The 23,622-nt window shown below is 44.7% G+C and overlaps 1 protein-coding gene across 2 annotated transcripts in view; it reads right to left on the bottom strand.

Moving 5' to 3' along the window:
* The window catches only part of plcg1 (phospholipase C, gamma 1), a 54,728-nt gene that overhangs the window by 18,372 nt on the left and 12,734 nt on the right, over positions 1 to 23,622 (bottom strand). For both annotated transcript variants that reach the window (XM_056302147.1, XM_056302146.1), the window contains exons 3-19: positions 12,980 to 13,132; positions 11,988 to 12,081; positions 11,066 to 11,113; positions 10,303 to 10,387; positions 10,075 to 10,158; positions 9,610 to 9,632; positions 9,437 to 9,506; positions 8,487 to 8,588; positions 6,627 to 6,745; positions 5,864 to 5,949; positions 5,187 to 5,307; positions 3,564 to 3,732; positions 2,799 to 2,921; positions 2,237 to 2,338; positions 1,520 to 1,707; positions 633 to 833; positions 35 to 154 (exon numbers count right to left, since the gene is read on the bottom strand). In XM_056302147.1, the coding sequence (XP_056158122.1) occupies positions 35 to 154; positions 633 to 833; positions 1,520 to 1,707; positions 2,237 to 2,338; positions 2,799 to 2,921; positions 3,564 to 3,732; positions 5,187 to 5,307; positions 5,864 to 5,949; positions 6,627 to 6,745; positions 8,487 to 8,588; positions 9,437 to 9,506; positions 9,610 to 9,632; positions 10,075 to 10,158; positions 10,303 to 10,387; positions 11,066 to 11,113; positions 11,988 to 12,081; positions 12,980 to 13,132 (1,888 nt within the window). The remainder of the gene's footprint in view (positions 1 to 34; positions 155 to 632; positions 834 to 1,519; positions 1,708 to 2,236; positions 2,339 to 2,798; positions 2,922 to 3,563; positions 3,733 to 5,186; positions 5,308 to 5,863; positions 5,950 to 6,626; positions 6,746 to 8,486; positions 8,589 to 9,436; positions 9,507 to 9,609; positions 9,633 to 10,074; positions 10,159 to 10,302; positions 10,388 to 11,065; positions 11,114 to 11,987; positions 12,082 to 12,979; positions 13,133 to 23,622) is intronic.

Genomic DNA, 23,622 nt, shown 5'->3' with positions numbered 1-23,622 from the left:
GTTATCACTAATCTGGGCCCTGGGATTCACCTACCTAAAGGAGATGGCGTAGGAGTTCGGCTCCGCTCTCTTCCTAACAAGGAAGGCCCCGTCACGTGGAACCCTCATCAGCATGTTCTCCGCATGGCTCCGTGACAGGTTGGCATGGTACCACCTAGAAGACACATACATACATTACAAGGTCAGTATGGATGGCTACGTTCAACGGGCAAAGGCAAGCGAAAAGCAGTGAGGGTATTTTGGATGGTGGTTATTGCGTGGTCACAGGGATACTTTCAGGGTGTTTATTGCGATGACCCTTACGCTCCCTACTCTACTAACAAGTACTTGTAAATATAGTGATGCTGAAAATAATGTTTTCTTCTGCTGTTACGCTCACCGCAAATCCCATTGAATAAGAGAGTCAGCTAAGAAGCTAAAATGCGAGGGGAATGCAAAGCTTAGGAGGGAAATAACGCATGAAAAGCAAGAAAAAAAAGAAAAAAACAGACCGTGTCGCCACTTTAAATGAACCCAGGATTTGATTTAAGAGTTGACTACTTGAAAAGCAAGAAAAACAGCCATTTTTTTGATGGGAATATCATTTTCAACATTGAGATCTCCCAGAAAAGTGAACGGTGCCCGAGACTCACTCCTTGCTCTCATGGGCGTTGGTCTGAGGCACAGGCTCGGTCAGCTTCATCTCAAATTCGTTGCAGCGCAGTGCCACCTGCTGGTAGTGGGTGATGAGGGCAAAGAGCGTGTCGAACACCAGGTTGTCAGTCAGGTAGAACTTCGGGCTGCCTGCCTCCTGACGAGAATGGATCCGACAGTGCTGCACCCGCCCCGATCGCCTGGAGAAAGGAAAGAAAAAAGGGCAGGCGGGGATCAAGACGGGCAGAAGGTAGACGCTGTGAGACCTTATAAATAGCCTAGAGCACCGCTTTGTCTTTGACACTATGCTGCTCACCGTCAGGGTCCATCTCTCTTCTGTTTCTCGCTATCTAGATGTGGGAATAGAGTGTATTCACTGACCATTTAAGAAGGGTTGAATTTACGTTGTGAGGGACATTTCTCCCCTTGTGTTTTTAGGTCAAACTGTCTCGGAAGTATGAGCTCAACGGCGTGCGACTGAGAAACTTTCCATCACTCTCCTTGTTAACCTTGAACCCAGCTGCCACGCCTACACCCTGAGCATATCCATACCTTGTGTGTAAATCAAGATGGACTGATTAGCTTGTGAATAACCCCACTCACGCACAGCCTATGCATTAACAGATGGGATGCCAGTGGTAACAAGATTAGACCGTGACAGCAGCTACATTAAATCAATGATAGAGCCGATGACATCGACCGATTTGCCACTCTGTTCTTTGGAGGGGGGGTTTGCTCTTGCACACACAAAATATAAAGAACGCACCCATAAACTAATTAAATTTTGCATGTGTCTTGGTAATTGTAGGTTACATTTTGTTACAGGAAAACAACAGCGGTTGAAATCTGTATAGCGCTCGTCAATGCAAAGCAATGGGGTTTTTACCAAAAGGATAGTGTGTAGTCTCCAACGAAGGTCTCACTCTCTCGCACCAAGAAGGAGCCATCAGGAGCTCCGGTTTCCAGGCAGTACTCAGACAGCAGTCTCTCGGCTATCTGCCTCCCATCCCGCCCTGCACCCAGCTTCCCGTGGAACCACTTTTCTGTCACATGCTGGTCCATACCGTTAGACACCTGCGAGAGAAGAGAAAAGAGAGAGAGAGAGAGAGAGAGAGAGAGAGAGAGAGAGAGAGAGAGAGAGAGAGAGAGAGAGAGAGAGAGAGAGAGAGAGAGAGAGAGAGAGAGAGAGAGAGAGAGAGAGAGAGAGAGAGAGAGAGAGAGAGAGAGAGAGAGAGATCAACTCACAGCTAAATCTCCCCGGTGTTTTCTTTAAAATTCATTTTGCTGCAGTGGCTTAAAAAAGCAGAACTCAAACAATAAAAAAAAAAAAAAACACACCATTCCTCCACCCCCCCATCCCAGTGGCATGACATTAACATTTAAATTAGAGCCAGTCTTAAACTACAACACCTACTTTAACTGAACCTGGAAGACATCCAGGAACACACAAATACCAGAGCCAAAATGAGCCATCCTCAAGAAAAAAAAATGGTAACACTATCTTACATGTGCAAATTGGGTCTGTCAGATCACAGCTGTCGCAATACAATAACAACAAGAAGATTATTTTACAAGGTGTGTGGAGCAGGTTGGACATCCTCACCTCCCGGTGTTCCTCCTCGTCATCGTTGCCTTGGTTACTGGAGGTCTCCTCCGAGTAGTAGATCTTACTGCTGGTCAGGACAAAGAAATGAGAGTACCACTCCTGAGGGAAGAGAACAAAAACTTATTTCCCATCGGTCAGTTGTCACAAATGACTTAAAAGTGGTGATCTCGGAGATTCTGGTTGTGCTCTTTTTTGGCGTACACTTCCCAGGAGTCATCCGCCACAACACCACAACACAAGGCGTTTGTTCCTATCCTTTGTTGGACCAATCGCCGCTGGGTGACATAAAATACATGGCTACTTTTACAACGCTTGGGATTTGTGACAGGAATGTCCCCACAGGTAGGCTGAATTGTCATTGAGTCACCTCATTCAGGGAACGGCAGTAACTTAACAAACATTTATCTAAGTGAGAACCTTCGAGATTGCCACTTTAGGGACCATGGTGGGGCCTTACTAAAAAAAAAGAAGATATCTTTCCATGTATTTGATGAATGGTAAAAAATGAGTGGTATCTGGTGTTGAGTAGCGAAGACTGTCTAATGCTGAGTGTGCTCACATGGTTGATGGGGTCCTCGAGGAACAGGATGCCATTTTTGATGGAGTTACTAATATCATTCTCGGAGTAGGGAGTGGAGGTGGAAACCTCCTCATAGGCACTTCCTTCTGCGAGCTTCTTATGCTGCCGGCAGATGAGGGGAGGGAGGAAGATGTATTGGGTGAGAAAAGGAAGGGAGCAAAGGAAAAGGGAGAGGACAGGAATTTACAAAACATGAGAAACTTTTCAACAATGCACAGATGGTGTGGCAGATTTATCAATCCATGAAATATCTTTTTACCATTTTATGGAAAAAGTATACATCTATCCATCCATCCATCCATGCATTATCCAAACCGCTTATCCTGCTCTCAGGGATGCTGGAACCTATCCCAGCTGTCACTGGGCAGCAGGTGGGGAGACACCCTGGACAGGCCATCAGTCCATCACAGGGCTGACACACACACACACACACACACATTCATACCTAGGAACAATTTAGTATAGCCGATTCAGCTGACCTACATGTCTTTGGACTGTGGGAGGAAACCGGAGCACCCAGAGGAAACCCACGCAGACACGGGGAGAACATACAAACTCCACACACAGGACGACCTGGGATAACCCCCAAGGTTGGACTACCCCAGGGCTCGAACCCAAGACTCCTTGCTGTGAGGCGACCGCACTATCCACTGCGCCGCCCAAGTATACACACATTTACATCAAAAACAAATAAAACATAAAAAAACAACAAATGCTATCCAGTGAATCTTGGCGACTCCTGACCTTGATGAGGATCTTTCTCTTTAGCTGGTTCGGTGACGGCAGGCCGTCGGCAGAGATGTCCACAGCCTTGGTAAGCAGCATGTCCCCAAACACCTTCTTAAAGGAGGTGGCCATGTTTCTCTGCTGCACAATGCTACAGTGGTCCTCAATGGACAGGATGACAGGAAAGCTACGGAAGGAGCGAAGAAGAGCCCACACAGTTGTGACGGGACAGAAACGATCAATTCTTTTTCAGCGATTAAGAGTTTCCATCGATTGATTTATCGATTATTATTGTCATGAACGAATTAAGCGTTTAGTCTATAAAATGTCAAAAACATTTGACTGTGCCCATTGACAAATGCCCATCACATGTTCCAAGACTCCAAAGTGATGTCTTAAATCTGTTTAGTCTGACCAGCAGCCAAAAAAAAAACCCTCAACCATTCATTTTATCATGATATGAATTGGAGAAGGTCAAACAAATCTCAGCAGCTGAGAAGCTGCAAACCTGATATGAATGACTGAAACAATAGAGGGTATCCACTGAAGTCACTTTCCCTCGGGAACACGCCCCCTCAGGCAGTGAGGGGCAAAACATCCTGCAACATGGCTGCCTCTAGTAGGGGAAACAGTGAAACCGGGATTATAATGCAAGATTATCTGCTTAAATTAACCAGTGGGCCATGGACATTAACATCTGGCCACAAATCGAGTTTCCTGATATTTATATGTACTTGATTTCTACGCCAGGGAAATACACGAAGCAAAGCCTGAAGGTATACACAAGTCTTGATGCCTGGTCGTACTTTAAGGCGGGATTTGTTGGCGAAATTAAAGTGACGAGGACACCGATGGACATTCTGGTTGTATGTGGACAGGTTTGTATAAATATGTTTTTTATTTTACTAAGTTACAACTGTGAAAACTGTAACGTTAAGCCAACCATTCTCCCCTTTGTTTGTAGAACACAAGGACGTTTTGAAAAAGAAATATGCTGACAAAAGCTTATGAAAGATGCTAACTATTTAATTGATGAGTAGTCAATACAGTATATGACTTTATGATTTTACCATTTAACGTTACCCAGAAATCCAACGCAGCCTAACGTTAGTCTACCTGGCACAAAACGGGAACCGCAAATCCACGATTCGGTGCCTGGATTCCAGTTGTTTCTGCGAATCGCAGCGATCCATTTGTTTCTCTTTACCTCATCTTTCGGTAGTCTGTAAAAAGATATCTCCGATTTCTTGTGAAATCTATTCTTGCGGTCTATCGCACAACAGCTCTTTCCCACTTTAGATGCGTTTTCGCTGTGTTCAAGCTGGACGTTAACGCCGCCACTCAGTCTTTTTGCCAGTTCCGCATCTGTGACGTCACCCGCATCCCCTCTATTAATTGACGAGGATGACTAACCATGATGACAATCGGTTAATTTTCTGTCAACTGGCTAATTGGCGGATCATTTCATCACTGTAAAGGTCATTGTTTTGTTTTTTTTTCAATCGTCGAAAACTGCAACGACAGCTACAGTGCCTCGCCTTCAGTCCTCACAAGTTTCTGTTACTAAATTAGTCCTCGATGACGCCTACGGAGACAAAAGACAAATGAGCCGTGGCGTATTTCTCCACCATGGAAACTCACTCAGACGTGACAAAGGCGTGCTCTTTGATAGTTGTCAGGACGTCGCAGAACTTGATCTTCGTTGTGAGGGTGTGTCCGTGGTAGATGACTGGCATTCCATCTGGACCGTCCCAACAATCCACTGCCGAGAAAACACACACACACACACACACACACACACACACACACACACACACACACACACACACACACACACACACAAAGGATTTATTGTGTCTGGAGAGAAATCAAAAGTTGTAGTAAACGTGAAGTACTGGTACTTCAGTATACCACCGGCGTCTATAATTCATCGGTGAGGCGTAGGCCTTTAAAACGGGAGGAAAAACAAGGTTACATAATTGTTATTTACTCTCGTATGAGGCGAGACAACACCGTGCCCACCCCTGGACCGCCCTATTAATACAAACCTGTCTGACTAGGCTTTAGTGTAATGGCTTTACGGTTGTGCGAGGGTGAGCGAGCTAGAAAGCAAGTATGTGCATGTTTGTGTGCACACACGTGTGTATATGACTATGAGTGAAGTGTTTGAAATATAAGTAGAAGTCAAGGTGAGGAGGAGGAGGAGGAGGAGGAGGAGCAGGAAATGATAAACACTTGGTTAGGAGGTTCAAAATAGAGTGGTGATCATTTAAAAAATGTGTGTAAAACTTTGTGTGTGTGTGTGTGAGAACACTCACACTCAATGCAGCGACAGCCCATCCTCAGACAGCGAGAGTACGCCTCCAGAGAAGACTCACTGGAAAACTGGTCTCCCGTCAAGTAGCTAAAAATAAGCATACAACGTCAACAGCGCACAAAAAAAAAAAAAAAAAACCCAAAAAAAACCACACACACCTGAATTGTCTTTCAGTCAAAGGATTCACACAAAGTCTTTCTAGTGCCAGACACACAAACACACACTCACACTTTCCATGGTGGTGGGGAAAATATGGAGGGGCTGTATCAAAAGGCTCCTTTCCCTTTGTTGACTCGAGTAAACACTCGTTTCTCATTCCTCTGGTCAATTCAAAAGTTAATCGGAGCAACATGGAAGTTTTTATTCTGCTTCTCCAATGCATATTGTTTCACCGCCAGCGAGGAAAGTTAACATTTCAGCTGCCTTTCACACACTTTTCAATGGCAGGAAAAAGACATTTTCCTTTAGAAAGCAAGCCCAGCTCTCATTGTGAGACTCGATTGTTCAATAATACACTTTTTATCTGATGTGTGACGACTTTCAGAGCCAGATCAAAAGCCAGTTTGAGGGTGTAGTACCAACGGGGGGGTGCCAGGCTCCCAAATTCCCAAGGCCTGGTTTGAATTCTGTCTACATAATAACCTCAAAAAATTACATCTATACCCTTTCACCCCCCCCCACCCCAAAAACAGAAAAACTCATGCAGATGCAAAAAAAAAGGCTCTTGTGTCTTTCTGCATCACCCACTCTCCCTCCGTCCTTACGTGTTGTGCGAGGAGGAGATCCAGTAGTGGGACAAGGGGTTGTTCATGTCTTCAGGACACACCTGATCCAGTGAGGCATCCCATATGGTGTTCTCCTTAGAGAACAGGTAGGTCAGGAACTAGACACGAGACAGGGTGAGAAGGGAGCAATTAATGGCACGATTACAGCTTAGTCTCGAGCCTGTGGTAGGGGCCCTTTCTGCCCCACCAGCATAAGGCCTGGATAATTACCCTTGAAAACAGCAAATTTTGTCACCAGCTGTCAAGAAAGAACAAGTCAAAGGAGCAGTTTTGAACAATTAAATTCCACTAAGGATGCACTAATACAGACACTGGTATTGGATATCGGGCCAATACCAAACTAAAATGGAACACAGAGATCAGGGATTGTGCCTAAGACTAAAACCCGATGCCAAAGGTTCTGAGTAACTTCATAAATAAAAGCAAAATGGATTGATTTACTACATTTTCACCACATGGAAGCCTGGAGTTCTTTAATAGTAGAAAAAAACCCGGTTCTATCACAATTATTTTGCCCAAACTAATAGTCTAAGTCCACACTGCACCCCCCCCCCTTTTTTTTCTCCCAATTGTATCCGACCAATTACCCCACTCTTCCAAGCCGTCCCGATCTCTGGTCCACCTCTTCTGCCGATCCGGGGAGGGCTGCAGACTACCACATGCCTCCTTCCGATACATGTGGAGTTGCCAGCCGCTTCTTTACACCTGACAGTGAGGAGTTTCGCCAGGGGGACGTAGCACATGGGAGGATCACGCTATCCCCCCCAGCCCCCCAAACAGGCGCCCTGGCGGACCAGAGGAGGTGCTAGTGCAGTGACCAGGACACATACCCCCATCAGGTTTCCGAACTGCAGACACGGCCAATGTGTCTGTAGGGACGCTTGACCAAGCCGGAGGTAACACGGGGATTCGAACCACCGAGCCCCGTGTTGGTAGGCAACGGAATAGGCCGCCACGCTACCCAGACGCCATAAGGCCACACTGTTTAGCAAATGTGATGGATCGGAGCTCTGTTTGGGCCGACAGTTACAGATTTCTACGTGGAATCGTTACCAGCAGTGAACAAGTGACATCGCTGCATCCCCTGGTCCTACTGACAAAACTATAAACTTCTGTAACCTACACAGAAAGAGAAGACAGCGTGAACTTTGACCGCTACCAATAAAGTGAACATCACAGTGGCCTTGTGTTTAGACAGTCCGCCATCCAAGACCCCATGTTGACAACCACCTATCCTGCCAGAGAATCTCCGAGCACTGAATCTCTAAAACGTCCAGGGGAGCCATTCTGTATCGGATCCTGCCCTCCGAAAGAGGCCAACGGAAAAAAACTAAGACATCAACAGAATATGAAATTAATATAATGTTAATTCTACTCTTTCCCTCAGTCTGGTCGCTACACTACATGGCCTTGTCTTATAAACCTACTATCAAACGCCAGCCACCGTCAGACAAGGCAACTCACGGCCCCAACTTCTGCATCTGTCCGGCACCAACTTCCTTTTTCTTTTCAGTCGGTCGTAGCTTTCTTGGTGCAACCACAAAAAAAATATGCTCAATAAAACTCAACTTGCAGTGTAGTCAATTACAGTCAATAACCTTTTTCTATATATGTGGGCGGAGGTGTTAAGGTAATGGTTCTGACAATCCTTGTTGATTTCTCAAAGCATGTCCAACCTACACCAACAACACAGGGGGCCATCGGAAAACACAACGAGGTCAGCAACTCCAAAAAAACAAAAAACAAATTTTTTCAAGTAAAAAAAAAAAGTTCTGCAGAAAAGTGCAGCATGAAGATGGTAGGCAGGAGAAATATAAAAGGGGTGCTTAGAGTGTGTACCTCATCTTGGTAGTAGTAAGGCTGCTCCACCTCTCGCAGGGGGTCTTTCAGGTAGCCGAACATAAACTCCTGCACCTTGTTGTTGTCTGTGGCCCACAGTTCCTGTATCCACATGTGTGCAAACACAAATTCAGTGTTGGATTTTGACTGTAAAAGCATGCTGACTATGTCCAGGTTACACCCCACAGACATGTCAAGTCTTGGATGGACGGAGGGACGGACAGACAGACAGACAGACAGACACACAGAGAGAAACACAGACAGACAGACAGACAGAGAGAGACAGACAGAGAGAGAGACAGACAGACAGACAGAGAGAGAGAGAGCCACCATCTGAGGGACACTGAATGATACACATATTCACACACATATTTCCTAATTTTTACACAAAGAAGCCGAAGACCACACACACACACACATACACGCACGCACACACAGATTCATAAATGCACATGCATGCACACAGATAGTCATCCTAACAATCCTACTGCTTTAAATAAAATAAAATTAATAAAGATAACAATAATAATAGTTAAATAATAAATAATTAATAAGTACTACCGGTAACTAATTACCAGTCTGGTTTTTATACTGCACCTGTATATGTTTTGATTCCTTGTATCTGTCTATGTATAAGCACATGTTCAGTATATGTTCTGATTTTTTTGGTCTGTTTGTAATGACTGGTTTGGCAATACTAGTGCCTATTCGTCATGCCAATAAAGCACTTTTGAATTTGAATTTGAGAGAGAGCGAGAGACAGAGAGAGTGCAATGGTGAGCGAAAGCGAGAGCGAGAGAGACAGAGAGCGCGAGAGACACAGAGAGCGAGCGAGAGAGCGAGCGAGAGAGCGAGCGAGAGAGAGAGTGAGAGACACAGAGAGAGCGAGAGAGAGATAGCGTGAGAGAGCGAGAGAGAGAGAGAGAGAGAGAGAGAGAGAGAGAGAGTACCTTTTGAGACTCCAGAAGGAAGCTTTTGAAATCCTCTAAAGAGATCCTTTGTTCAGGCCTGTCAACATTCCTGATTAAAGGAAAAAGGTTCATTTCAGAGAATGCCTTATTTATTTCCCAAACGGGATGCCTGTATATGTGGGTACATGTGTGTTTACTGAGTCATGACTCACCTCTGTAGGAATGGAATCTCCATCTGGAAGGGATGTCAAACACAAGTCAGAACTAATGATTTGGAAATACTTAAATCTCAGAAATTATTTTCTGGAATGTATAAAACTAGCCATGTACACCCCAACAACCATCCTGAGGGGCTGAGTGGCGCTTTGTCATGGGGGGGTTGGAGTTGAACACCGAGGTCATCCATTTAATCTGACCCCGGCCAGCCTGCCTCTATCTCTTTGTGTGTGTGTGTGTGTGTGTGTGTGTGTGTGAGAGCATTTGTCCTAATGGCATCTACCAGAGGGATTTGGTGGGTTTTTAACTGGTCTGTATTGATCTAAAGCCATTAGAGAACAGCTAGATGATGGGATTGGGGGGGGGGGGGGGCTTGGCAGAGAATCAGATGTGGGCAACGGGAGACGAAAGGGGGAGAAATATGTGGACGAATAGCGGCCCATTTCATCGACTAAACTTACATTTTTCTGAGCATCAAACATGAGACTACGATAGAGATGAGCAAACTGACAGAAGGACACGTCTCCATTCCTCAGCTCTGAGTCCTAAAAGAGACGGGGTGGGGGGGACAAAGAGGCCGTAGTGATATTAAATCAAATCACACATCATCAGGCTAACATAACATCTTATTGAAAGCAGCGGTGGCTGTAGGAGTGAAAGGGGGTTGTAATTAGGGGGGAGGAGGGTACCGGAAGCTTCTCTCGGAGGAACCTCATGTTGGGGACTCTGTAGTTGACCTGGCTCAGCATGTTCTTCAGATCCTTACAGGATATCCTGAAAACACATTCACACACAGGTTGATTTAAAAAAACAAAAACAAAAAACTATCACACTCGAACCATAAAGACGCACAAAGGAAACACTTACGTAAGCACAAACATGTACAACTTGTGCACACGTACTTACAAAAAGTGGTTCAACTGACAGGTAAACACCTCACATCCAGCAACGTGCAAGTTTCATTCCCAGATTGCGGAGACCCGACCAACATTTAAGACGTCCCATTTTTCCCTCTCTCTCTCTTTTTTTTTTTCTTCCCCCCGGTTGCTCCTTTTTTACATGATTGTTGCCACATACCCCCAAAATCTCCACCGGCAGAGACAATACCACGGCAGCTTGACAAAGGCTTGCCCTTTCTCTGTCTGGGAGGTAAAAGACAAACATCTCTGTGTGTCTCTTCCATCCTCTCCACTCTGTTTCCTGCCCCAGGAAGTGGTGCTGGTGTGCAGCTGAGAGGCGAGTTCCTCCACCTCACCGCAGAATGTTCCGCGTTACCCACCAGCCTGGCGAGCGTTTCACGCAGCACGACGTCGAAGTGAAGAAAGGGACAGGGCAGCTAACGGGGTCGGGCATACGTCTGAGTTATGTATCATCTGATCTACTTTCCTGCCAGGGCGATCGGATGAAACGGGCACCCGACAAGTCACATTTCTGTTCGCCGAACTGACTTACTTGTCTTCCCTGTTGCGATCCACGGCACAGAACTGCTTCCGTAACCACCTATGAACAGAGAAAAAGGAGACACGGCTATACTCAGTAGAGCAAAAAGAGGGTAGAAATTATGTTTTACATAAATTTGGATGTTGGGTATGAAGTTGTCTTATCCAGGACATCTCATACCGTGTGTAAATTTCGAACAAGCTTAAGACATTTTAGGTCAGTAAACTGGTAACCAACAGTGGTTAAGTACAAAGGGCGAAGTGCTAGAAAAGCCATAAAAGCGAAGGAAAGAGGACAGTTTTTATAAGAGGAATGGCTCGGGTCCTGGACTGTTCCGATGGCGTCTGGACACTGCTTGGCATCCTGCTCATCATATTCTTCATAAATTTTATAATTCCATTATGATTCTGTTATCTTCTTTCAATGTTGTATTGTGTACACACAACATCTATTGCATGCTGTCCGTCTTGGGAGAGAGACCCCTCCTCTGCTGCTCTCCCTGAGGGTTCTTCCTATTTTTTCTCCCTGTTAAAGGTTTTTTTTTTTAGGTAGTTGTTCCTTATCCGATGAAAGGGTCTAAGGACAGGATCTTGTGTTGCTGTTAAGCCCACCAAGGCAAATTTGTGATTTTGGGCTACACAAATAAAACTGATTTGATTTTGATTTTGAATTGATTTGATTTGACTGTCAGTAGAAAGGGGATTCAATTTGTGGCCCAGAGGCGGGCGTGAGGTGCTGCCAAAGGTGGAGGCAGCGATGAATGCTGGGACACAGACATCTGGATGGGACAAGTGTCCAATTTGATGAAAACTACAATGGAGAATGTTAATCAACCACCTCAATACCACACCAAAAACAGAGCGATTAAAAAAAAAGGAGGGCAGGACACGGCGCAAGTCTCTTTGTGCGTTCGCTCGCCGCGCTGTTCGCTCACCTCTCTATCTGGAGCGGCGTGGGGGATTTTAGTGTGTCAGCCACCAACCAGTTCAGCCCCTTCACCCACATGGTCATCTCCTCATCGGACGTTGCTGGGGGCAGAGCAACAATTACAACAGTATTTCCCTGACATCAAACCGCTCATTGCTGCCCCCCCCCCCAATAATGTGGGAATATAACACTTAAAACAAGCACACAGATATTAAAGTTGTATATTGTAGACTCCTGTTTCCAAAGTTGAGGGAAATCTCTAGAATATAGAGGTGCATTTATTTAGATCTAGCCGTACTGAGGATATGACGGCTACGTGCCTGATGTAATGCAACTGTGCTCCGGGGGTCTTTTCCATGTCTTTATGTACGTCTATGTATTATATATATATATACACACACATACACATATATATACATATATATATATATATGTTTTCTTTACACACGGGTGTTTCGGCCCATGTTATTGTACATACTGTGTATTGATATTTGTGATCTAATGGGTAATTATAATTGTGTCATGTGACTGTCAGGTGATCGGAGTTTATGATGTATTTAAGATGGCGATTGTGTTTTATTTTGCCGAGTCTGGAGAAGAGCACATAGCTAAAAACGTCCCTTTTTGGATGTCCAAATATATTGCGTATCGGGGAGCTACAGTGTGCAGAACTACTTTTACCTTCCCAGACATTAAATCCCCATTTACATATAAACCATTGTTACTTTGCCCGTTTAAAAGTCATTTTCATGTTTACCAATACCGATTATCAAGATTACCTACACCAGTTGTGTAAATCACATCAGTGGCATGAATTATTCATGGTTATGTGCAGTTCATTAACTTGTCAATAGAGTTAATAATAAAACATGTTAATAATTTAAAAAAGGCATTAAACTATTACTTTGGCATTCACTGAAAAATAACACTGTGAAGACGGACCTATCATAATGCACAGTTGTGCAGTCTGGACGTTTGTGTGTATGTGTGTACGTGTACCTGCTAGGCTGAGCGCTTTGAGGCGAAACTCGGTGCCGTAAAGGATGACGAAGCAGTGAGCCTGGTCGAGTCGCGCTGCCGAGTCCTCAACATAGCGCTCAAAGTCCCGTGACTTCTGTCCAGGACGGATCTCCTTGATCTCTCTAACGTCAACTGGAGACACACACACACACATACACACACACACACACACACACACACACACACACACACACACACACACACACACACACACACACACACACACACACACGTTAGCGAAGCCGACCCAGCGTCAGTCTCTTAAAACACTGGGTTATTTTATTGTCATTTTATGATTTTGAGCATTCAGAAAGGCCCACTATATTGTATGTCCGCTCATGTTTCAAGTCCCTTGACCGCAGAAAGCCTTTTCAGCCATGCCAGAGGCCAAAACCTCAAGCCACATGCATGTGCGTCTACATAAAAGATGCACCAGACAAAAGGGAGGCAAGAAATGGGCTCATTACCTCAACTGCATTTTTGCCATTTCCCAAATTCGGGCTGACAAATAGACAGGAAAGGCTCACATAGTACGTGCTCGTCCTACCATTAAGCTTGAAAGAAGACAGATTTGTTATTCGATTGGCCCTGGAAGCAGCAGCTACCAAACTGATGGCATGCGTCAACTGTACTATACAGATGATGGGGTTTTTGCATCTTTGTGTTTGCAATGTTTGAAATAGGTAGGGACTCTCCTGCCCCACCACAGAGAAAGGACCCCCCCCCCAACACATACACACACACACACACACGCACACACACACACACACACGCACACAGACAGACACAGACACGCTCAACTCTTACTTCAGCTCCTGCTCCTCTTCCTGCCACCAACCCACACATCCTGTTGCCTACACGCATTTTTCGCCTGCATATAGGTAAATATGTGATATCTTCTCACACTTCTTTTGTTCACACCAAATGAAAGTAGTCCACACCAACTCAAACAAACACGTAACATAACCCACATCATATTTCTGTTCCTCCTGTGAGCAGAGCAGGAGATTTCGCTGAGGCAAAAGGACTCTGACAAGCTTACTTGTTAGACGACGCTTTAGTCATTCAAATCAAAATATTTGGAGCCTGCTTGGGGCAGGCACAGGATCTAGGAGCTAGCCAGAGGTGTCACCTTACCATAGAAGAGGAGAGGAGACATCCTGTTACACATTCTCACACTTCCTCCATCGCCCAGCCTCCCGAACCTTCCCCTCTGCAATATCCCTGCTCATCTCACTCTGCTCCTTAATTGCAAGTTATTAGAGGACCTTAGTCAGTTGAACGCTTTATGACTCGGAGGGAGTGCTGGGTGATATGGAAAATATTATTATCACAATAAATGGTATCATATATCTTTCATATCTTTCATATATATATATATATATATATATATATATATATATATATATATATATATATATATATACCGATCAGCTAAAACATTTAAACCACTGACGGGTAAGTGAATAACATTGATTATCTCATTACAATGGCACCTGTCAAGGGGCAGGCTATATTAGGCAGCAAGTGAACAGTCAGTTCTTGAAACTGATCTGTTGGAAGCAGGAAAAATGGGCAAGCGTAAGGATCTGAGCGACTTTAAAAAAGCCCAAATTGTGATGGCAAGGACAACTGGGTCAGAACATCTCCAAAAGGGCAGGTCTTGTGGGGTGTTCCCGGTATGCAGTGGTCAGTACCTACCAACAGGGTCGTGAGGACCCAAGGCTCATTGATGCCGTGGCGAGCGAAGGCTAGCCCGTCTGGTCCGAGCCCACAGAAGATCTACTGTATCTCAAATTGCTGAAAAGTTCACGATAGACAGATGTCAGAACACACATTGCATTACAGCTTGCTGTGTGTGGTGCTGCGTAGCCGCAGACTGGTCAGAGTGGCCATGATGACCCCTGTCCACCACTGAAAGCTCCTACAATGGGCAGGTGAGTATCAGAACTGGACCATGGAGCAACAGATGAAGGTGGCCTGGTCTGATGAATCACATTTTTTTTGCACCATGGGATGGCTGGGTGCCTGTGTGTTATTTACCTGGGGAAGAGACGGCACCAGGATGGGAAGAAGGCGAGCCGGAGGAGGCAGTATGATGCTCTGGGCAATATTCTGCTGGGAAACCTTGGGTCCTGGCATTCATGTGGATGTTACTTTGACATGTACCACCTACCTAAAGATCGTTGCAGACCAAGTACACCCCTTCGTGGCAACAGTATTCCCTGATGGCAGTGGCCTCTTTCAGCAGGATAATGTGCCCTGCCACACTGCAAAAATTGTCCAGGAATGGTTTGAGGAACATGACAATAAGTTCAAGGTGTTGCCTTGGCCTCCAAGTTCCCCAAATTTCAATCCGATCGAGCATCTGTGGGATGTGCTGGAAAAACAAGTCTGATCTATGGAGGCCCCACCTCGCAACTTACAGGAATCAAAAGATCTGCTGCTAATGTCTTGGTGCCAGATACCAGAGGACACCTTCAGAGTTCTTGCGGAGTCCATGTCTCAATGGGTCAGAGCTGTTTTGGCGGCACGAGGGGGACCTACACAATATTAGGCAGTTGGTTTTAATGTTTTGGCTGATCAGTGTGTATACACACACACACACACACACACACACACACACACACACACACACACACACACACACACACACACACACACACATATATATATATATATCAACACAGATACAGGAAAAAAGATTTTAATGCACAGCAGTACAGGCCTGTTTCTCATCAGCTGCTAATGTTTTTTTCACAAAGAATCATACCGTTACGTTGCCCAGCATCACGCCCCTAATTTCGGTTGGACAGCGACCGATCAGATGGGGAAACATTCAAATTATAACAGCCAATGGGGTAGGTACTTATGATGCACATCAACCAATGGAGGGGTAGAAAACATTACAACTAATGGGACTGGGGTTTGTTTTGAAAAGCATTTAGGGGCCAGGGCACTGTTGAAATGGCGTACATTAAAAATATAACAAGGTAACTTACGTGAATTATATATTGGGGTGGTGTTGGGGCACAGTTGGGAGGACAGGTAGTTAAAAAAAACATATTTAAAAAACCCATATTCAAAACAGCATATAAAAAAGCATATTTAAAAAAACCTAATAAATGTCATATGTGTATCATCTAATGGGGGGGGGGATAATAAAGACGTTTTACTTATCGTTTTCGGTGTCTACAACTGGTGGCCAATTCATTTCCATTATTCATGGTGGACATATCAGGTCTGCAAATAATAAAATACTTTTCTGCCAAGCACTGGTTACATCTTTTACCCCTAACTGAATATGCACTACTCTTTGACGTTGATGTCTAGGACCTGTAGTTGGAACAACAAGTACAAGCCCACTAGCTCACAGGTCTCTGCCCCGTCGAAGCTGCCCATGGTCACGTCAAATTTGCTGTTACCTTGTTTCTGCCATGGTATTGCCTTGTGGTATAAGATTGACTCTTCAGCATGGGCTATTATGTCTCTGTCTTGCTGGGATATCTTGGTGTATGGTGAGGCAAATTCAATAGCTTTGTCTAGTAGCTCTTTAGTTATGGAGGGGTAAAATTCACAAAGCATATGAACGTATGTCTACTCTTGTCATCTATGTCCTTAAACCATTTCGATACTTGGTCGGTGTTCTTCCACTGGTTCAAGGGAACCCTCTTCAGAATCAACCAGTTTATATTTTCAATCATTTTTTTGCTGAGCTTATCTATTTCGGGCTTGGTGGGGCTGATAAGCCTGCCTACATGTTGGTTTGTTTTTAAAATTTGGTTTGTGGTCTTTCAGGGTGATAAAGGCTTGCTTCTGGGTGGTGACATCAATATATATATATATATATATATATATATATATATATATATATATATATATATATATATATATATATATATATATATATATATACGTATACACACACACACACACACACACACACACACACACACACACACCGGCTTTCCCGCTGGCTGGAGATCTGGAGATTAGGGGTTCAAACCCCGGTTGGGGTGAATCTCCAGTAAGAGTCCGTGGCTTAGTCTGCTAATGTGAGCCACCTACCTCAGACATGAGTGAGAGTCATGAACAGAGTCATATGGGCTCAACTTTACCCGGTTTAACAAGATGTACGTCAGGTGTTGGGGAACCAGGACAATCTGATGAGAAACGGCTACTGGAACAAGACATACATGGACAAGAGCCAAGAATCTAGAACTGGCTGAATGCTACTATAATAGAAGACCTCAGGAGAGGGGCTATATGAAGTGTATGTGGGAATTGTGGACCAGTAGGAGACCTACTTCCACACTGACTCAGAAGCAGCTAGTCTCAATGCTTGAACATCGATAGAAGAAAGCTACTCTCACAATTGAGATGGAGAGACTCCAACATGATGACTATAAAATTCAGCACCCTGAATGGCCACCCAGTAGGCAGGGGATACACATGAGGACAGATTCTAACTAGCTGAGACAATCCTACCAGCCATGACAGCTGAAGCTACTGAGGTTCAAATGAGTTTCATGGCCAGACTAAAGACACTCAACCCCTGGGCTTCCCCAACTCAGTGACAAAGTACCATTACAAAGCCTGCTCACAGATGTGAACACAGCCTTACACAATATCGACTGCCACCATATCCGAGACCAACGAGCTTGTATATGCCACTGCAACCATAATCCTGGAGATGCTTGGGGACAGGATTAAGAACACCAATAGTACTCCATGGAAGAGACAGCTGGAAGTCAAGATCAAAGCAGCACGGAGAAATGTCAGCCAATTAACAGAGGTGCAGGAAAGTGTGATTAAAGACAGGCCCTGGTCAAAGAAGTAGAGCAAGATGTCAATAAGTGAGGCCCTAGAAACTGCCAAACAAAAGCTCATAGCTCTGGCCGCTTGGCTGAAGAGATACACTAGAGAAGCAGAAGCCAAAAGAGAAAATGGTCTGTTCCTCAAAGAACCATCCAAAGTGTACTCCTAGCTGCACAGTAACAATATCAGACTCACCCAGAGTAGAGACCGAGCAATATTGTAAGGATATATGGGAAAAGGAGGCATCACACAACACTAATGTCCAGTGGCTGGTGGACCTAAGAGCAGACCACAGCAATATCCCAGGACAAGAACCAGAAATCATCACAGTGGCTGACATCCAATGACGAGTCTCAAGCATGAAGAGCTGGACTGCACCAACCTCCGACATGATTCACACCTACTGGCTGAAGAAGCTAATGTCACTCAATTAACGCCTGGCGACACAGATGAACCAGTTGCTAACTTCAGGGTCTCACCCTGACTTGCTAACACAGGGGAGAACAATACTGATCATGAAGGATCTGCACAAGGGCACACCTTCAAACTACCAGCTGACTCTCGATAACTTGGAAGATCCATAACAGCTTAGCTGCTATGATGTCTGCATAGCAGCTAAGCTGAAAGGTCACACAAGTCAATAGATGAGCGTAACTCAGAAAGGAATTGGGAACAACACCACAGGGTCAAAGCATCAGCTACTGGTTGATAGAGCAGTCACCCAAGACTCTAAGACCAGACAGACCAACCTGAGCACAGCCTGGATTGACTACAAAAAAGCTTATGATTCAATGCCCCCACACATGGTTACTAGAGTGCTTGGCACTATACAAAGTCAACAGGACACTAATAGCCTCCATCAAGAACTCAATGCGGCAGTGGAAAACAACACTTGAGGCCAACTCAAACACAACCACACAGGTGACCATCACATATGGCATATACCAAGGTGATGTGCTGTCCCCAGTGCTGTTCTGCATAGGCCTGAACCCCCTCAGTCAGATCATCACAAAGAATGGATATGGATACAGGTTCAGAAGTGGAGTTACCATCAGCCACCTCCTGTACATGGATGCCATCAAGCTGTATGCCAGGAATGAGCAAGACATTGACTCGCTGATCCACCTCACCAGGATCTACAGTGACGAAATCAAAATTGTCATTTGGACTGGACAAGTGCAGTAGAATGGCAAAAAAGAGGAAAAGTGGTCAGGACTGAAGGGGTTGAATTACCAGATAGCAGTATAACAGACATACAGGACAGTTACAAGTACCTGGGTATTCCACAGGCAAATGGAAACCATGAGGAAGCAGCAAGGAGGTCAGCTACAGTCAAATACCTCCAGAGATTGGGGCAGGTCCTGAGCAGCCAGCTCAATTGGAAGAATAAGATCCAAGCCATCAACACATATGCCCTACCAGCCATCAGATACCCAGCTGGAATAATAAGTTAGCCAAAGGAGGGGGTAAAGACCATAGATATCAGGACATGGAAACTCCTCACAATGCACAGAGGGTTCCACCCAAAGTCCAGCAGCTGGAGACTGTGCAAGAGGGTTCGTGAGTGTCAGAGCCACTATCCAGGATGAAACAACAAACATCCACAAGTAGATCAGAAAGAAGGCCCCCCAGGACAAACGGCTGAGTGAGTACCTAAGTTAGCAGAAGAGAGAGTGGAGAGGAAGACAAAGAGGAGGTATCGTGGAAGACTAAGCCCCCCCCCCCCCCCATAGGATGTACCATCAACACATATAAGACACAGCTGATGTAGAAATCCTACCAGAGGCTATAAAAGGCTGGACTGAAGGATAGCACAGCGGCTCTGATCATAGCAGCACAAGATTAGATTAGATTAGATTGTTTTATTAGCCACATGACCAAGGCCAGTGAAATTTGTTTTCAGTACAAGTTAAACTCTGTAGCACAATACATACACAGACAACTGCAGACACTCCACATTAGTTACACAGTAACAAAAAAAAACATATTACACACAATTAGCAGAATGATAGCATGCATGCCAATGATGTGTGAGAAGGGGACTATAGGGAGAATTCTGAGTCCTGACAGCTAGAGGAAAAAACTGTTTGTGAAGCGTTTAGTCTTAGTGGACAGTGACCTGTAGCGCCTCCTTCAGGGAAGGAGCTGGAAGAGGTGATGAGCAGGATGTGAGGGGTCAGAGATGATCTTCTTTGTTCGCTTTACAGTCCAGTGAGTATGTAGAGATTCAACTGAGGGGAGTGGGTAGCCTATGATTTTGGATGCCTTGTTGACAATCTGCAAGAACAGGCACTCAGCACCAGATCAATTGAGGCAGGGGTCTACCACACCAGACAATACCCAAGATGCAGGCTGTGCAAGACACCTCTGAGACAGTCCAGCACTTAGTAGCAGGATATAAAATGCTAGCTGGGAAAGCGCACACTGAAAGGCATAACCAAGTGGTTGGGATAGTGTACAGCAGCATCTGTACTGAATACAGACTGAAAGTCTTCAAATCCAAATGGGAGACACCACCAAAGCTGGTTGAGAATGGCACAGCTAAGATCCTGTGGGATTTCAAGTTCCAGACTGACAAACGGGTGCTGGCTAACCAACCAGACATTGCGGTGGTTGACAAGGAACAGAAGACAGCAATAGTGATCGATGGCACCGAGCGATGGCAACATCAGGAAGAAAGTGCATGAGAAGTTAGAGAATATCAAGGGCTGAAAGAAGAACTAGATTGGATGTGGAAGGTGAAATCCACCGTAGTCCCAGTGGTAAAAGGAGCACTAGGGGCTGTGACCCCCAAAAGCGGGAGAGAGGCTCCAGCAGATTCCAGGAATAACATCTGAGGTCTCCGTTCAAAAGAGTGCAGTCCTAGGAACAGCTAAGATACTGCGTGGAATCCTCAAACTCCAAGGCCTCTGGTAGAGGACCCGAGCTTGAGGAAGACACACACTAACCGAAAAAGGGCGATATATATATATATCATGATGTCTACACATATGCAAAAGAACCCATCTGAGGTTCATTTCATTGAACTGTCTGGTAATGTAAAATATAATATCAAACAGAAACTAGTTTTGAAATAACACTCCCTCAAATATTTCAGACCTCATTTTGAAAGAGATTTTAGGTAATAGAGTTTTTGTTATCATTAATTTCGACAATAAAACTATTACAAAATGGCAATATCTACATTTCATCCTTAGACTATACCACTGAAAGACGATGAACAATAATATTGGATTACTGCCCAGCCCTACTTGGAGTTAAGGGGAATTACTGGTGTGTTCCCAATGAGACGAGAGGCATGTCATGGTTTCAGTATGTTTCAGAGTGCACGCCCTCCCTGGCCCTCAGCTGATGCTTATCAGCTCCTCTGATGTAACACAGCACAGATTTGGGTTGAGAACTTTCCCTATGACAAATAAAGGTAATCTAGCTCCACGGCCTTAGTTCATAGGAATCAGGAACACTTTATTTGTCATTTCACTTCATGCACTTGCATACATGAAATGAAACAAAAGGCTGTTTCCCCCAGACCAAAGCAGTACAGCACAAAGACAAAAACACATCCAAAAACTACAAGAACACACATATCCAAACTAACATAAAAAATTTTAAAAAATCACTGTCCAAGGGAATGAACGCCAGCCAGGATGACTGTCGGAAAGGCCAGTCTGCATGGGTTAGCAGTTTGCTTAGCCCGCCCCGCTTCTACGTCCTGTCAGACTGCCCTCGGCGTTTCCTCCTCAGGCGCAGCTCCAGGCAGGGGCCGTGGTCCCCGGGCCCACCGCACAAAGCAGACCAAGCTCTCCCAGCCGATCCAGCTCCAGCTCTCCCAGCCAGACACCCGAGACACACCTCCCCACACTCCTCACGACGACATCAAAAACACCACAGTCAACCAGCCAGGTAAGGCCGCCGCCAGACCGCCCCCTGTATTATCGGAACTGCCAGTCTGCATGGGCTAGCAGCTAGCTTAGCCTGCCCCGCTCTCCCAGCTGATCCAGCACCAGCTCTCCCAGTCATCAAACAAAGACAAAACTTGATGCAGATGTGGACAAAGACACTACATGGACGGTACTGGGTGAGGCCGCTGCAAACGCGATTCGCACAGCAATCTTTCCACACCGGAAGCCTATATAGATTCAATATACTCCAACGCGGAGCTGTGGATACACTTTGATGAGGGCACAAATCCCTTAATGGGAAAGGTCTCCTATTAATGCAAAATATCAGAAAATATTAGATACCGATTATGTAACCTGCCAGTTCTTGCTAGATCACATGATTTTAAGGTCTCTTTAAACAGACAGAAGGCCTGGGGCCAATATTTTTCTTTTGCTCGACAAAGGATTCTGTTGATTGGAATGCATATAAACATTTAAGGAATATATGTACAATCAAAACAAGAAATGCTAAATCTAGTAATTATAAAGACTCTTTAGCTAATGATTTTCATGACCCTAAACAGTTTTAGAACAGAGTCAACAGTATAATCAATAAATCCACCAAAGCTCTACTATTCACATTAGTGTTAATAATGAAGTTGTTAATGATCCCTTTATGATTGCTAATGCCTTCAGCCAGCACTTTTCCTCTGTCTGGACTGGACTGCATTTTATGTAGTGCTTTTCTAGTCTAACAACCACTCAAAGCACTTTACATTGTATGCCTCACATTCACCCTTTCACACACATCCGTACACTGATGACAAAGGCTGCCATGCAAGGCGCCAACCTGCTCACCAGGAGCAGTTAGGGGTTCAGTCTTGCTCAAGGATGCTTCTCTTAATTTTTAATCAACTATCTCAATATATTAATGACTTTCACATCTTATCTCCATTCTTATCTGGTTTCAGACCTAATTTCTCTGCAACCACTGCTCTTTTAAAAATCACTAATGATGCATCCTCTTCATTGGACACCAATATCAAGAATCAGGAACACTTTATTTGTTATTTCATTTCATGTGCGCAAGTACATGAAATGAAATGAAATGAAATGCTGCTTCCCCCAGCTCACAGCAGTGCAACACAAAGACAAAAAACTCATCCAAAAACTACAAGAACACACATATCCAAACTAACACATATATCCAAAGTAAACAAAAAGAATCACTGTTCAAGGGAAAGAACGCCAGCCAGGATGACTGTCGGAACTGCCGGTCTGCATGGGCTAGCTTAGCCTGCCCCGATTCTGCGTCCTGTCAGACCGCCCTCTGTGTTTCCTCCACGGACACAGCTCCGGGCAGGGGCCATGGTCCTTGGGCCCACCAGACGAAGCAGACCAAGCTCTCAATATACTTACAGGTGCAATATTTACACACCTCACTAAGGCTTTTGACAGGATTGATCACTACCTCCTCCTTGACAAACTTTATGCTATTGTTTTTTCAAAACATTCTTTACTTTTGTTCAATTCATATTTTCACCATAGACGTCAATATGTCTCTTTAGTTTTTACAGGGCAGTCAATCAGATTTTATGAGCATGGAAAAAAGGCGTACCACAAGGTTCATCTCTAGGGCTGTTGCTGTTCTCCATTTTTATTAATGATATCCCACAAATATGCTCTGATTGTCATATTCAATTATATACACATGATACTGTGATTTATTCTTCCAAGCCTGACATCTCACAATTTCAGTGAACGTTACAGGCTTATTTTGATGCCCCTCAAAAATGGTTTTCTTTTAACAAACTTCTATTGAATACGAAGTCTAATAGTATGTTGTTTGGCAGTAGATCTGGACTTCTGCATTTCACCATTTAACTTTTGCTTTTTTTTTTGTGTGTGTGGATATTCCTTGTA

This window comes from Lampris incognitus, chromosome 2, assembly GCF_029633865.1.
Source record: "Lampris incognitus isolate fLamInc1 chromosome 2, fLamInc1.hap2, whole genome shotgun sequence".
NCBI classification, from domain to species: domain Eukaryota; kingdom Metazoa; phylum Chordata; class Actinopteri; order Lampriformes; family Lampridae; genus Lampris; species Lampris incognitus.
This window is presented reverse-complemented; position numbering and strand designations above follow the sequence as displayed.